Source organism: Poecilia mexicana, unplaced genomic scaffold (assembly GCF_051168715.1).
Source record: "Poecilia mexicana isolate PSO_F unplaced genomic scaffold, ASM5116871v1 scaffold_7, whole genome shotgun sequence".
In the NCBI taxonomy this organism is placed as follows: domain Eukaryota; kingdom Metazoa; phylum Chordata; class Actinopteri; order Cyprinodontiformes; family Poeciliidae; genus Poecilia; species Poecilia mexicana.
This window is the reverse complement of record NW_028263376.1, coordinates 30,355,525-30,371,612: the sequence shown is the minus strand read 5'-3', so window position 1 is coordinate 30,371,612 and position 16,088 is coordinate 30,355,525. Positions and strand designations below refer to the sequence as shown.

Genomic DNA, 16,088 nt, shown 5'->3' with positions numbered 1-16,088 from the left:
GCTGATGGTTATCCTACTGTGTAAAAACTTGCACCTAGTCACAAGCCTTCACAGCCGGTTTTTCTTCTGACTGCAGTCATTAAATTAAAAATACACACAGCATTTGTTCAAATGGTTCCACTTTATTGGCATCCACTGAATCACTTTCCTTAGAGAAAAACCACGTCTCTTTTCAGGACTAGCATTAGAGAGAAACACAACAGCCGGATGGTAGGAAAATATCTAAATACTATCAAGTTTAGCAAATTGGGGGGGTAAAATGTTACCAGGATCCTTTCTGGTGTACAGTAGTTTAAAGTTGTTGCTCTTTTAAAGCCAAAGACATATTTATGACTTTGGTCTGGAAACAAATGAAGCTGTTTAGCTTCCTTTTTTTAAAAAAATATATATTTGTGCTTCTGAGACAGCCAGGAGACTCTGCTCAGAGTTCAGTAAACATTTCTCACTTTCACAGCTTTTCCAAACCCCTTTTTTGTAAGATAAAAAATAAAATAAAAAATTGTTTTCTCTCCGTTAGCGGGAGCCGTCATGTTCCTCAGAAAGCATCGACTAATTTATTGTCTATGATGAAAAGTCAGAGACGTCTGTGTGTGTAGGGGTGTGTTTTCTTTTTCTTGCTGTGTATGACCCCTCAAAGATAGCCACATATAGCAGCCGTCACAGAGAACAATTAAAGATAATCCCACCAAACGGAATAAATAAAATCAGAGCTAAATTTCATTCTGACCTTAATTTCAAAACCAAATCCAGTTGCTCCTCATCTCCACCTATCCCAGCATCCCTCTCTGTATCCCTACACCAACAGACACGAATTCTCTCTTATCCCTCTACAAAAATATCTAATAAAACATAAAAAAGGGACTCTCATCCAAAGGGAAATATTTTGGTATTTGTTTTAGGCCTTCGAGGCTCAGAACGTCAGTACGCCTGAGGATTAAAACGAAACAAAAAAAACTGAAATGGCCCTGAAGTTTATTTCCCAGTCAGACAGATTTTGATAAGCGAATTTGTTTTTTCCTTGTATTTCCAAACTCTAAACATGCAACATAAGGCATTTTTTTCCTTTCAGAAGATACTGTATTTTTAGGTTTTAGCGTTTCCCATGTATCGTTTACACACAAGCACACACAAAAACAGTTTCTTTGAAAGAAAACTTTGTAATATTTTTTCAGTTCAGCTTGTTTTTGCAAAACTAACATCAATGAACTTAACCATATGTCTAAACCTAAAAACACACACACAAAAAAGGATACTTTTGGGTTGGAAACTGTTTTTTTTGTTGTTGTTTTTTGTCAAAAACCATAAGACTAGAATTTATCTTTTAATTTGTTCATTTCTATCTGGAAGCTTTTATTCAACACATCTGGTTTAAGCGGACTTAAAAGTGTTACTAAACTTAAGATGTGATGTAACAGATGAGAAAACAAAACTCCACCCCCGCTGAGCCCAACATGATCTTTTCACGCACCAAATTGCTCATCTGGCCGAGCGTTGATAAAAAGCCTCCAAGCCAGCCAAGAAAAAACAAAACCCAAAATAAAACTAACGAATATTATCCTCTTCAGCCTGCATCCATAACCTAGACCAATTGGGGAAACGCATCACATGGGATGAGGCTTTAACTCAAACAACATTTCACCGTTTAAAAGCAAATAAAAAATATCAGGAACACAAACTTCCAGGCTGGTGGCAGAGACTCCATTCGGGCAGAGTCTCTGTTCTCCTCTGCTTCTCTTCTCATTGTCTTCTAGTCCAGATGAGTTTAGCGGGTGGACTAAGCTGCTCTTCTGAGAGAACATGTGCCTTCAGTGTTGGAGGCAAAGCCAGGAGCGTCCTTGTTACTCAAACACGGGGCTGAGGTCGGCTGAGGAGGGAAGTCGCAGGAGTCTGTTCAGCCTGGCAGCTCTCAGTCGGTGGAGAAGAGGTCTCCGGCGGAGGGGAGGGGAGCCAAGCCGCCGGTGACGTTGGGCAGCAGCGACAGATCCGGAAGACTCTGGATGTGGGACTTGAGCTCCTTCCTCACCTGAGTCACTCGCGCCAGTTTCTGTTTGTACTCCTGTGGAAGAAGAGTGGGGACCCGCGTTTATCGGCGACGCCTCGAAAGGTTTTGGTTCATGAGAAACAAAAATATTTCCGGGAATGTAAAACGTCTTAAAACGTTTGCGGCAAATCAAGAATCTAAACACTGCAGAATTTTAAAATAGATGTTGTGCTTTACCTCCAGCTTCTTCTCCCTTTCCACTAGCGCCTCCTTCTGGCTGCTGATGTATTCAGTCAGCATGCGGGCGAGCTGCCGGCGGTCTTCCAGCTCCGCTGCCAGCCGTCCGTTGTACTCCGCCAGCAGCAAACACGCCTCGTCCACCGTTTTTGACAGCTTGTCCGCCGCCTCCTTGTCTGAATAGGAGGTAAAGCTGTTGTTGTCTTTGCAGAATTTCTTTCACCGAGTTCATTTCAGTTCAAGCAATGCTACGCTTTTTTTTTTTTACAAATGCCTTATTCTCTAAACGTTTATTTGATTAGTGAGAACTCCATACAATATTTACTCCAATCTAACATCAATAATTAACCTATTTAAATTATTTTATTAAATTACATTTACTTGTTTATTTATTTATTTACAATTAATTCAAAACACCACATGCATTAACTAACTGTTTAACCACTTACTGTCTGTCCAAAGTTTTATACATAATTTTATTTTATTTTTTCAAAGTACAACCCTAATACTCTGTTCTATAATGTAAATAACCCCGATTTTAAAAGTAAAATAAATAAATAAATAAATAGTTTGTCACATTTTACCAGTAATCTTCTCTAGGAGGGAAACATCCTGAACTTCCTGTGGAAGTGAGGCGATCTTCTGGCGCACCGCTGCGTCGCCTGATGCGGCGTTCTCCAAGTCCTGCAGAGCTTTCACCAGCTCCTCTGTCTGAAAATGGTAATGATCGAAAACACAAGGAATAAATCAGAAAAAAAAAAAGGATCAGAAGCATTATCTGATACTGTTACTGTACAATGCCAGCGTTCGTACCAGCTGATTCGCGGAGGAATCCGAGTTGCGGGGAGATGTGTGGCTTCTGTAGTCATCGTCGTCATCCTCTTCATCCTCCTGGATCTTCTGATAACTTCGTTTTACAGCCTTTTTCTCTTCTGCAGATAAATGACAGAGAGCAGAAATGTGCATTAGATCATATACATATATAATAACTGTAGTGAGGGTGGCTCTATATAAACATAGCTATGAAGCAATTATGTCGTTATTAAATGATCAAACCTGAGGGTCTGGGGCTGCTGGAGTCCTCTATGGCCAGTTTGAGCTGCTGAATGAAATCACCTCTGTAGAGATTCCTCTCCTTCCAGATGTTCAGCAGCCTCTCCATTTGCTTTTTACAACCATCATCCACTTCACTGCAGAGAGGCAAGAAAACAGCCAAATGGAATGAGAACAAGCTTTAAAAACACACACACAAAGGTGTTTTTCAACTTGTCTAAACAAGTTAGATATGTCTACAAAAAATACTAGGAAGCTATATTTGAAGAGTTTTTGGAGTTTATTCCACTTATAAGTTTGAACAAACCGAACAAACTACATTTAAGCGTGAGACGTCCAGGCAGAAACCTGGATGCATGCAATTTTATGTCAGTGCTAAGCTTAATTTGTGATAAAAAAAAAAACCTTACTGATTTTCGTTAATTTATTTTATTTATTTATTTAGTAGGGACAATGCACGTACACTGAGACTGCTGAAAATGTGCCAGAATTAGCCAAAAGGCTGTTTTTCATCTGCCGTCCCTGAACAACGCTCAATTTGTCCTGCTAAAACACAACCTAATTCTGTCAATAAATACAAAAGGAAAAACTATCAACACAAACAATAACGAAGAAACTACGACACAATTATCATAAAAAGTACAAGAAGTAATTAAAACTGAATCAATCTGTCATTTGGATGGCAAAACGCCTTTAAAAACTGGTTTCACAATATTGTATACAGAATATTCTACTTCAGTATACGTGAGCAAATTTTAGAAAGATGCTAAAATTAAAATCATTTGCAGTCAGTCCAGTTCAACAGCAAAGAGTCGAGTGATTATTTTCAAACGATCCAACCTAAAATGTTTATCATCCGTGGTTGATATAAAACCTCTGACTTATCACTGCTCACACCAACTCCTCCCACAGAACTCAAGCAGAGGATGTTTTTAGAACATACAGATGCTCTAAAAACACCTGTGTGTTTTTAGAGCATCTGTAAGTTTGTAGAAAACACAGAGATGACTTGTTGAAATGTACCTTGCTACATGGGAGCAGGCGTCCACAAGGACAGACTCAAAGTCTTTGGTGAACTCGGGTCCTTTCTTCTTGCTGTTCTGGATGACGTCATTTGCCAGATACAGGAATGTCAACTTCCTGTTGCTTTTAGCTAGAAAACACACAGAGAAATATATTTAAGACAAACCGCTTTCTAATCAACAAGGAAAAGTCTCTTGATACCAATTAATAATGTGTCAGCTCATTGTTTGTTTGATTACTAAAGGAGAGTGATTTGTGTGGCCATAATGCTTGTTTTTCTTCATAAAAATAACTTTTTGTTTATATCTGCCCAGCAATTAAATCCTGGTTCATCCCCAATGGAGCATCAATCACATAAAACGACAACATCTGCATTAGGATTAAAACTGCATTAAATATTGCCAGGATACCAAAATTTTACTTAAAAAAGAAAGAAAGAAAAAGCCACAAAAATAGCAACATGTCGCAATACAGACATAAATTTCAATTAGTTGGATATTGACAAGGTTTTTACACTTTGCTTTTAAAAAATATGCTTTTCTTTTAAAATTGTTAAGACACATAGCAATGTGAAATCACACAGTTGTTGAATATTGCAAAGTTACAATTACTTGTCACAAAACAAATTATGAAACAGGACCTATTAGACACATTTTTGTGCTTCCGTTTTGGCCTCTACTACTTCGAAAAACAGTCCAAGAGCTTAAAAAAAAACACACACTCCGCTGGTTTTTGGCAATAACTTATTGTACTTTAGAGTCTGGAAAATGAGTCACTTAAAAAACCCTTGGAAATCAGCAGGCACTGGCCCTCACCTAGCAAAGCCCAGACCGTTACCTAGCAACCTGAGCGAAGCACAGCCTGTAACCTAGCAACCTCAGAAGCCAGGCCCATTACTTAGAGCTCAAAATAGGCAGAACTGAGCAGACAAAAAATCTCATTATCTAAGAAGAATGTTGAGCAAATAAAAATGTAATGAACATATTTTGTATATTCTGTTCAAGGCAGCATAATAGGTCACCTTTATCTAGGGCTGTTGTAAACTAATATTTTAGTAATCGAGGTACTCGAATCATTCGAGGAATCGTTTCAGCCCTACCTTTATCGTTCATCAGCGTCCTCAAGCTCTTCTATTACTTTGTACGTAACTTGTTCTACTTCAGCATCTAAATAATCTGAATCTGATTTAGGGCTGTCAGTGTTTGTCCAATTTGTCTAATGTTACTGTATGTTACGGGCATACCAAGAGGAGATATAATAATGCAAGTTATTTTTTAGCTCAGTCAGGAACCAGGTTTATATATTACAAAGATAATATATAAACCTGATCCTGGGTGCATCAAATACAGAGGCTGTTGAATAAAGGCCACTAAAGTCACAAAAACTTTTAAAAATAAAAATGTGGAGGGTGAAACTTGATCTCCTAATGTGGCGCAGTTGACAACTTGTTTGAAAAAAAAAAAATCACAAGTGAATAAATTATATGCAACATCAAATATTTGTCAAACAACGCCTAAATTACTTTTCTTTTTTCAATTCAAACTTAAAGACCGTACATATATTCACACATATGTATGTGTAATGCTTTGCAAAAAAAAAGTACAACCAATTCAGCTTTTATACACTTCCTCACCTTGCAACCACAAACTCAATGTATTTTGGTAGGATTTTCTTTTTTTGAGACATGAAGTTGAATTACAATTATACATAGAGTTCAATATAATAAAAAACTGAAAAGTGTGGGAGGTATAAGTAATGACCCCTTCTTCACACTATTACCCTACATAAATACTAATGTAACCAACTGCCTTCTGACATCACCTAATTAAGAAATAGAAACCCACGTGTGTAATTTGATCTCTACATTACATGGTTATTCTATGTAAACCTGACATACCAGACAGTTTAAAACACAATAACCTGAGTTTTTAGCATCCCAAGGAGAACTGTTCAATTTGTCATCTAAAAAACTAAATGTATGTAGCATTTTGCAGATGTATTACCTAAACCCCCAACAGAACTGTTTTATCTGACATGACCTAATATTAAAAAAAAAAAAACAAGGACTATTCAGGCATACAACTAGCAAGCTGATTTCTCTAATTTACATGAGGTTAAGTTTAAGAAAATCTAATTTACAAAACCTCTGCTTAACAAGAAACAAGCTTGTAAATCACGACATTCCAAAGCTAACATCAACCTCAATTTTACTTAAAAATGTACCTTATACCGAAATACAGAAATATAATCAGCAGTGAGAGAGAGAGAGAGAGAGAGAGTGTGTGTGTGTGTGTGTGTGTGTGTGTGTGTGTGTGTGTGTGTGTGTGTGTGTGTGTGTGTGTGTGTGTGTGTGTGTGTGTGTCTTACCCTTCTTCAGCTCCCGGTGCCACACTTTGACGATGAGGCCCGAGTGTTTGCGGTGGTGAATGATCCACAAAGAGAGAGTCTGGACGCTCTGCTGGGAGCTGCTCAGCTCCGTCAGCTTCTTCTCCAGGGCCGACTCGGAGAAGGACGACATGCCGACCACTTCTTCTGTTCCCGCTCCCCGTACAAACTGACCCCGACCTGCTCCAAAGCAACTGAGCTCCGAGCTATTTTGAAGGCGCTCGCACCGTCATCAAAACTGAAGTTGCGCAGCTTAACTCGCAGATAATCGGCATCAGAGCTTTGTGCACTGAACAGAGAGCTGTTTCTAACGCTGTTGTCGCTCTTAAATGATAAATTATAGAGAAATATGGTGATGAAAACCAGCAGGAGGAAGCTGCTGTGCCTTTGTACAGAGTTGTGTTTGTTTACAGGAGACGCTAACGTTAGCTAACAGCTAAGCAGCTATCTGCAGAGAAGTGGAGCGCCGAGCTCCTCTGCGCTCTAACCCGGTGTAAAACAAACCCGCGTTTCCGAAACGTTCCTCTTCAATATTTCTAGCACACTGCTGAAAAACGAACAACAGCAAAAGACTGGGTTAAAACTCACACTCTGCCTTTGGTCGCATAAACTCATGTAAAAATGGCTCGAAAAAATGGCAACTTGCACTTTCACCCTGTCATGTGCGTCGCAGACAATAGACGTCACTGGTTGGAACCTTGCTGCAAGCTGATGAGTCTATCATCAGGTTCTTTATATTCTTTCCATTCGTACCAAAATGTTTTAAGGAGATATCTGTCGGTTTATAATCGATAATATATATAAAGATTTTTGTTTGACGTTGGGATGATATTGTCCTTGAACAGTTGTTCAAGAATGGAAGAAAATAATTATTTTTTAATTAATTTGATTGTATTTTTTAGCAAAGCTTTTTTTTATTCACAAATGTAAATTCAATAGAAAAATTCCTTACTTTGTGACTTAAAATTGACCTACTGAACTACTTCCAGTTACTATCTCATTCAAAAAAAACTGTAAGGCATTTAAATCACTCAGTTTATAGCTTTAATTTATGTACATGATGTTGTAATAACCCGTGGCTACTGTTGGTAGCCACGGGTAGGTTATATGGTGTGATGTTTTTTGTATACTTGTTGTACCTTGTTCTTTAAAAAAAGAGAGTCTGTAACACTCATCGAATCTTAAAATAAGAAACAACAATCCACCAAATCTTGTCATGTTTGATGAAAATATTGTTTAAAGGCTAAAATCAGAAGTGCAACTTTCTAGATATAAACTATTCACATATATTTTGGCTTTGTACAATTCTTGAAAGATATAATACGATTTTGGTTCAAATAACAGGTTATTTCTGGGTTTTCCAGGGAGGCATGGTATTAGGAGAAGACATATATTTGCTTAAGGTCCCTTTGGCAGCTTGTAAAGAACTAAATATAAGAAGATGGTTTGTAAACAAAAATTTGAGTATAATGAATGAAAAATCTTACATGGAGCTGGGATTTCAGAATAAGAATAATTTTTTTTTTGATTGTTTCTCACACTTTTGTTTTGTTTTAGAATGCTTTCAATAATTCAAAAATAAAAATAAAAAGGTTCAAAAATCAAGTTTGTTTTATCAAAAGCATCACATATCATTATGTTTGGACGGATGAGCTCATTTTCATAAACATTTGCCTCCACGACACCGTGGCTGAAAAAAAGCACACTATCCCAGTCAAAACAATGGGTTAGGGATTTGGAGACAGGTAATCTTCAGCCAGATTGTATTCCAATGCAAAAAGTGTGTTTAGTAATTTGAGGATACAATGTCACCAAAATGCAAACGGATCTACGCCTCTTGTCAGCATTTCTCTTGTGATGTGCCTTGATTTGAGGAAACTGGACGGTAGAAATGTAGCAGACACAAAAGGGAAGGTTCTATTCACAAAACTCACAATGATTACAAAAACCTGTTAGACATTTGGATGTCTTAAACTGATTCTTTCATGTCTATTACTGCACAATATTTTCACAGCTTTACTAAAAGTACATATAAAACATGAAGGTAATGCTCAGGTACTCTGTGCTTTTGGTCAATTAAATAAAACGTTCATGTACTAGTTAAATGTAAAATCAGTGGATAATAAGAATGGCACCACAAATGGGCCATTTTGGAACAACTGGTTGATTTCCAGTTGCACTGCTTGTCCTGGGTTTGAATTACGGCCTTGGTTCTTCATGGAGTAAGTTTGTACATTTTCCCCATGGATGTGTGGGAATCACTGAGTACTCCATCTTCTTTCCACCATCCAAAAACATGAAAGCTGATTGGTTGTTATCAATGTACTATGAGGGCATGAAAACCAGAATCAGCAAACAAACAACAAAAAGCAATGCATGACTCCACCAGAAATATGTTTCTTTACCAAAACAGAATTTCTGACCAAAATAATGCTTGAGAGTAGAATAAGTGTTTTTCCTTTGTCAAAAACTTTTGCTGTTTTTTTTTTTTTTTTTTTTTTTTGGGGCTTTTTACATGTCTCCAGCTCATTTTCATGAGGGGAAACGCTACAGTCTCACAAACAAATTCAACATGCAAACAAGCTTCTTTGAATCAGCATTCCCTTGAAAAGATGCAAAGTATTCCTTCCTGTCACTGGAGACTCCTCGCCTCAGCGGAGGCCTCTTATAAACGAGTCCTGCTTCTTTTCATACAGGCTACATGAGTTTTGTCAGCAGAGGTGTTTGAGCTGAGTTTTGAATAATGTTTCTTGCCGTCTTCCTCTCCTCAGGCTGGCTGATGCTGCAGTTAGCTGCTGGGGAGCTAGATTACACCTCTCAGGCTGAGGGGATGCAGCTCCAGGGTGACTTTTCCTTCGCAGGACTCTTTCCCCTCCATTACATTAACGTCCCTGCTAATGGTCTGCCTGCTTTGGTTCCATGTGATCAGTAAGCACTCAGTCAATACTTGTCTTCATTTAACACCAACAATTTTTTTACTTTTGTTTTTTAAATTGCTCTTGTTTTTTTTGTTTTGTTTTTTTTTTTTTTTTTTTTTTTTACACTTTTCAGAGGAAGACCTAACAAACACGGGTTTCACTTGATTCAAGCCATGAGATTCGCTGTAGAAGAAATCAACAACAACTCCGGCCCGCTGCCTCTGCTGCCAGGAGTAAAGCTCGGCTACCAGATGTACGACATCTGCTCCAACCCGGCCAGTGTCCTGGCCACGCTGGACCTGCTGGAGCAGCAGTACCAGAACTTCAGCAAAGTTCAGAGAGCAGTTGGTGTGATTGGACCAGACAGCAGCAGCAAGACTTTCACGCCAGCCGCTCTGCTGGGGGCTTATGTGATTCCACAGGTGGGAGTTTTAATATTTTTGGTTGGGCTCATGAAATTGACATGTTTTGTCTCTTTTAAAGATTTAAATTAGAATTGTCCTAATATTTTTTTTTAAAAAGAGGGGGAAAAGTACTTTTAGGATTTCTTAGTTTTTGCTTTTCTGTTACGCTTAGACGATTCAAATAATTAGACAATTTTTAACACCAGACAAATATAACCTAAGTAAAATACAACAGAATTATGATTTCATTTATAATAGGGAAACAAGCTTTCCAAACTAATCTGACTGTATGGGGACAAAAAACATAACTGGTTGTGTTCACTTTGGTGGCATTTGCATCAATATGGAGGACGTTTTGTCCTGCTGTTCCTTTGCTTTACTTGTGTTGCTTTTTTCCTTGATAAATTAAATCATTATTCTGTTTTTCCTCACATAGAAAAATAATTGTTTGATGATCTAAAATATTGGAGACCATCAAAATTAACTGTGACAAAATAGCAAAAATAAAATCTGCAAAGCCATTTAATATAATTTGCCACATCCCGATTGCTCGCTGTAGATCTCTTATGAAGCATCAAATGAAATGCTGAGCAACAAGGAGATCTATCCATCGTTCTTCCGCACGATTCCAAGCGACAAGAACCAGGTGGCAGCCATGATCCAGCTGCTGGTCCGGTTCAACTGGATGTGGGTAGCTCTTTTAGGCAGCGACAACGACTATGGCCTGCAGGGCATGAAGAGCCTGTCGGAGCAAGCCCCCCACCACGGCATCTGCATCCCATACCAAGGAATCATCCCCACGGCCTCCGACGACACGGTTCAGACCATGAGGAACATGGTGGACAACATACTGAAAACCAAGGTGAACACCATCGTGGTGTTTTCAAGCAAGACAAAGTTCCACGACTTCCTCCCATATGTGCTGGAGAGAAACATTACAGAAAAAGTGTGGATCGGGACGGAGGACTGGTCGCCGTCCACTCTCATATCCGGGATTCCTGGGATCCAGACCATCGGCACCGTGCTCGGGATCTCGGTCAAGGACGCCGCCATTCCTGGGTTTGACGAGTTCCAGAAGAACATGGTCGAGATCTCAATGCAGCACGTCAATGGAGACGCCAACACGACACTCGGCGGTGGCAATGACTGTCTGCAGAGCACAGACCTGTACTCCCTCGCCAGGAACAACTTCTCCATGGATAAATATGACATCACCTCCGCCTTCAATGTTTACAAGGCAGTTTATGCTCTAGCTCAGGCTCTGCATCAAGCTCTTGACTGTGATTCCGGAGAATGCAGCGGGAGAAGTGTGACTCCACCAGAGGTAATGTGAAGCAAACATCTCCTGAGCTGAAACATTTAAACAACTGTTGAAGCTCCGTGTCTTTGTCCTCTCTCCTCTCCAGCTTCTGGCGCAGCTCAGGAAGGTTCGATTTTCTCTCGGCAACTCTCCTGTGTATTTTGACATTCATGGAGACCCACCCACCGGGTACGATATAGTGTCCTGGGTTTGGAGGGGGACGGACTGGTCTCTCAGAGTGGTAGGCTCCTTCACGCCGGACCCCATCACCCTCACAGTGGATGCCAGTCTGATAGAGTGGCACGGCAAAGAAGACTCAGAATCGGTACGACAGACGATTTTTCACGTTTTTTAGTTGAAATCGAATGAGGGGCAAAAATAAATGGCATTAATCAGAAGCTATAGGCCCAGAAGTGTCAGCCCATATTAAATAAGTCAGTTGTGTTTGTTGATCAGTTCTGGGTCACTCTGTAAAAAAAAAAATAAAAAAAGACAATGAGTTAAATAAATAAATACCAAAATGATTAAATTATTTATTTACTAATTTATCCTGGCAAAACTTTGTGAGTTTCAAGTTTCACTGCAAACCTTAAAAAATTAAGAAACATCTAAACTTTAGCATCAAACAAATTATTAAATGAAATTATTCAAGTTCTCAGATTCAATGTAATAAACTAAAACTGTTATTTCTTCTGTTGTTTTCATCACCGTGTTTTCTTTTCTTGTTTTCTTTTTAGCCATCAAAGCAATAATAATAACAATAATCATATTAATATATATTTTAGTTTTTTTCACTCCCCAAATAAATAATATATATATATATATATTTGCAGTTCCCACCTCCATGTATGATTTAAACCTTTAGATTGTAACTTGGTATGCTTAAAGCAATCGTGCAGCTGTTCTTTTCTCTTTTTTTCAAACCTCTTACTCCTGAAGTTGTATCTTGTTTCATTTATATTTCTTCAACAAAGTAATTTCTTTTCTTTTCCTTCAAACCGTGCTGGAGGTACCCGAGTCCTTCTGCTCCCCACCTTGCCCAAAAGGTCACAAGAAGCTGCTGACAGGTCAGCATGCCTGCTGCTTCGACTGCCAGGCCTGTCCCTCGGCCACGTTCCTCAATATAAGTGGTAATGCACAGACGGGAAACAGAAACTCACGAGAGTGAAGCGAGGCTTTACTTTTCTGCAAAATATCTAATTAATATCTGTGATCTCATTAAACAAGACGGGTCTAACGTCAACTAGTATCTGTTTGGCTGGAAAATTGTTTACATTTGATCTTTATAGAGTAGATAAATAAATTTAGATGCACTGCAGAGTGAGCCAAAGCTAAATAAATTAAAATCTGTGAAATAGAAACATTAGCATCAAGATTATTCTTCAGTCTTTTTATATATATATATAAAATTGCTATAGTTTGAGTGGATTGCCTTCATTTTTAAACACTTGGGAAAAGGCAGATTTACTGTTTAAATAAACTGTTCAGTTTTATTATTTATTGTACAAACCGAATACATTTACCTTTTCACTGAACAGTTGTTGTGTGTGCGTGAATGACCAGCAGGTGGCGCCGAATTCACATCTTATATTCTGACACTAATGCACAATTAGACCAAAATTTGATCCTTCTTGAATTGTTTATGAAAATGTGTACAAAATAAGATGCAAATATGCTTCTATACAAGCTCAACATTCCAGTTTTTCTCTGACTTTTTATGTTTTTTATTTTCTCTCTCTCTCTTCCAGACCTGACGGATTGTCAGGCCTGTCTGCCGGAGCAGTGGGCCCCCCCATCCAGTGAGGAGTGTCTGAACAGGACGGTGGTACAGCTGGACTGGGACCACCCTCTCTCCATAGCTCTCCTCTTCTTCCTGGCCACCTGCGTCCTCCTGACCTCCAGCACGGCCGTAATCCTCCTGCTCAACCTGAACACGCCGGTGGGCAAGTCCGCCGGGGGCCGCACCTGCCTGCTGATGCTGGCGGCCCTGACGGTCGCCGCCCTGAGCACTTTGTGCCACTTTGGCCGGCCATCCCCGGCGGCCTGCGTCCTGAAGCAGACTCTGTTCACCATCAGCTTCTCTGTGTGTCTGGCCTGCATCACGGTGCGCTCCCTGCAGGTCGTGTGCATATTCAAGTTTGCGTCCAGGCTGCCGCCGGCCTACGACAGGTGGATGAAAAAGCAGGGCCCAGAGGTCACCATCTTTCTGGTGTCTGCCACTATCCTGCTCATCTCAGTGCTCCGGGTGTCCGTCGACACGCCGCAGCCTTCCCAGGACCTGCAGTTCTACCAAGACAAAATTGTCTGGGAGTGCAGCAAAACCCTCTCCGTCGGCTCCGGCATTGAGCTGGCGTACGTCTCTCTCCTCAGCGTCCTCTGCTTCTCTTTCAGCTACATGGGGAAGGACCTGCCGGCCAACTACAACGAAGCCAAGTGTGTCACCTTCAGCCTGATGGTGTACATGATCTCCTGGATGAGCTTCTTCACCCTCTACCTCATCAACAGAGAAACGTTCACCATGGCGGCGCAGGTGTTCGCCACGCTCTTCAGCGTCCTGGCCTTCCTGGCTGGATACTTCCTCCCCAAAATGTACATTATCGTTCTGAGGCCCCAGATGAACACCACAGCGCACTTCCAGAACTGCATTCAGATGTACACCATGAACAAAAACTGAAACTTGATCAAGTTTGTGTTATCTAATAACCACAAACTTTAGTGCGTTATATTGAGATTTTCATGTGGTGGACCAGCACAAAGTAATGCATAATTGTAAAGTGACAGCAAGTGACACAGTTTTGATATTTTTTGGCAAAAGGTCAGGGAGAAAGACCAACAAAAAGACCATGACTTATATTTCATCTGTTGTTACATTTATAGCAGAGATTTTATTTAACCTTTTTTTTTTTGTGTGTGTTTGAGTAACATCTTTTAAGCTTCATCTTTTGACTGTACTGGCGTAAAGTAATAGAATAAAGCTTTGACTTATTAACTTGTTAGGATGTTTGGTATGATAAAAATAACATTTTGTTAATCTGCTGAAAAAAAGAGTTATTTTGTGTTGACTCTACAAAAAAGATAATCAACAGAAATGAATCTTGTTGACAATGAAAGGAAAATGTTGGGATGAAATTAATAAAATTGAATTTGGTCATACAATTTTGTTGCTGTGGAGAGTAAAATATGAAGTGTTGTCATGTGACTGACGTTCCTGTGAATCTGCCTGCTGTGCGATGAAGTGAGTTTATCTTATCCACCAACATCAACAAATAATTTGAACAAATTTATTCCTTTTCAGTTCGAGTCAGACATTTATTTCCTTCATTTTCTAGCTAGTGCATTCTCAGAAACATACAGTAAGTTTCTGAGTGATTTTTCTTTTTGTTTTGATGTTAAAGATTACATTTAACATCACGATAATACATTTTGATGTTTCCTTTTGGGATTGTGTGTAATAGACACACACAAAAGTGCAGAAATGGAAGGAGAAGAAGAAAGGAGATATGTGATTTTCTTTTCTTTTTTAATTCGAAATACTATCTGAAAAGTGTGGCATGCACTTGTGTATTTGAATTCTGTTAATATCTCATCTGTCACTGCAGTAAAAGCTTAAAGTCTGGTCAGCTTTTAACATTTTTGTAAAAAAGAAAAATAAATAATGAAAAAAATGTAAGAGAAAAACAAATTAGCAAATCAACAGAGACTGGAAATTTTGCCCTTGAATATCAACTTTCAAGTCTTGCAACAAATTCTACTTGGATTTGCATCTGGGCTTTAACTAGGACACACGAATGCACTTGATCTAAACCATGATTAGGGTTACGTCAAGTTTTTTGGAGCCTCTGACAGGATTACTTTGTATTTAGTCCCAGTCATCTTCATTTAAACTCTGACCAGCAAATCTGAAGAAAAGCATAATGCTGCCCACAGTGTTCCTTGGTCTTCAGGAAGTTTTATGAACTTCATAAAACAACTGAAATTCAATAAAGATAAAGTCACCTACTATATATATATATATATATATATATACACACACTCAAGCAGTGTTTATATATAAACACTGCTTGAGGTTGTAACGTACAAGGGTTAAGCATAGAAATAGTTTTAATTTGATAAAAACAAGGATAAATGTGACGAAGTTGAAAGGTTGTGAATACAATCAACAGGAAGTTAAAATAAACATTTTAATGAAATATTTCTTCTTTGGCTGCTTTGACAACTAAAATGTTATTTTCTGTTGCAGCAATTTGAAGCTAAAACTGAAAACTACAGCCTCACATCACATACCATGTAAAATAAATGCTAAATCTGTGTATCTGTGTATGTGTGTGCACACTCGTGTGTGTGTGTGTGTATGCGTGTGTGTGTGTGTGTGTGTGTGTGTGTGTGTGTGTGTGTGTGTGTGTCTGTACTGTTGGCTGCTGTGGGCGAGGAGGGAGAGATGAAAGGCTCCTTTGTAGCAGGGAGGTCAGCACTGTTGACCAGTAGATGTGTGAGTAGAGCCCCAGCTCGGCTTTCCCACAGTCTGTCTGTCCGCTCGCAGCCAAAGACCCTCCGTCAACAATCGAAGTGTGCCACGGCTGAACAAGCAGGAGTTTTATTGTCGCAGCGCATAAAGGCCGAAGCTGAAGGCGCTCTGGAGTTCACAAGTCTTGTTCGCATTTGATTCTGGTTTTAAAACAGAGGAAGTTAAAAAAAAAAAAAAAAAAAAAGAACAATATGATTTTCCTTTTAAATTTTGCTATTCAATGCTGAAAAAAAATTGTATTAAAAAAATAAAGACTCTAAAG

The 16,088-nt window shown here is 39.1% G+C and overlaps 2 protein-coding genes across 2 annotated transcripts; one reads left to right on the top strand and one right to left on the bottom strand.

The window, feature by feature from the left end:
- Window positions 1-102: 102 nt before the first annotated feature.
- Window positions 103-7,371, bottom strand: rprd1b (regulation of nuclear pre-mRNA domain containing 1B). The gene is made up of 7 exons (XM_014983265.2): window positions 6,662-7,371; window positions 4,295-4,424; window positions 3,275-3,408; window positions 3,032-3,150; window positions 2,803-2,929; window positions 2,219-2,394; window positions 103-2,056 (listed from the first exon to the last, which is right to left on the bottom strand). The coding sequence occupies exons 1-7, from the start codon at window positions 6,810-6,812 to the stop codon at window positions 1,907-1,909; spliced, it is 987 nt and encodes a 328-aa protein (XP_014838751.1). The 5' UTR covers window positions 6,813-7,371; the 3' UTR covers window positions 103-1,906.
- Window positions 7,372-8,497: 1,126 nt separating this feature from the next.
- On the top strand, window positions 8,498-14,600 carry tas1r1 (taste receptor, type 1, member 1). The gene is made up of 6 exons (XM_014983266.2): window positions 8,498-9,607; window positions 9,731-10,019; window positions 10,561-11,325; window positions 11,408-11,626; window positions 12,311-12,431; window positions 13,050-14,600. Exons 1-6 carry the CDS (start codon window positions 9,423-9,425, stop codon window positions 13,973-13,975), a joined length of 2,505 nt encoding a protein of 834 aa, XP_014838752.2. The 5' UTR covers window positions 8,498-9,422; the 3' UTR covers window positions 13,976-14,600.
- The last annotated feature ends 1,488 nt before the right edge of the window (window positions 14,601-16,088 follow it).

What these genes read in the sequence shown, in the direction of transcription:
- rprd1b (XM_014983265.2), bottom strand. Translation starts at nt 6,812, where the DNA reads ATGTCGTCCTTCTCCGAGTCGGCCCTGGAGAAGAAGCTGACGGAGCTG. An exon ending in GCCTGCTCCCATGTAGCAAG is followed by an intron (nt 3,409 to 4,294) that starts GTACATTTCAAC and finishes GCCTCTCTGCAG; the next exon opens with TGAAGTGGATGATGGTTGTA. An exon ending in AAAGGGAGAAGAAGCTGGAG is followed by an intron (nt 2,057 to 2,218) that starts GTAAAGCACAAC and finishes CTTCTTCCACAG; the next exon opens with GAGTACAAACAGAAACTGGC.
- tas1r1 (XM_014983266.2), top strand. Translation starts at nt 9,423, where the DNA reads ATGTTTCTTGCCGTCTTCCTCTCCTCAGGCTGGCTGATGCTGCAGTTA. An exon ending in GGGCTTATGTGATTCCACAG is followed by an intron (nt 10,020 to 10,560) that starts GTGGGAGTTTTA and finishes TGCTCGCTGTAG; the next exon opens with ATCTCTTATGAAGCATCAAA. An exon ending in GCAAAGAAGACTCAGAATCG is followed by an intron (nt 11,627 to 12,310) that starts GTACGACAGACG and finishes ACCGTGCTGGAG; the next exon opens with GTACCCGAGTCCTTCTGCTC.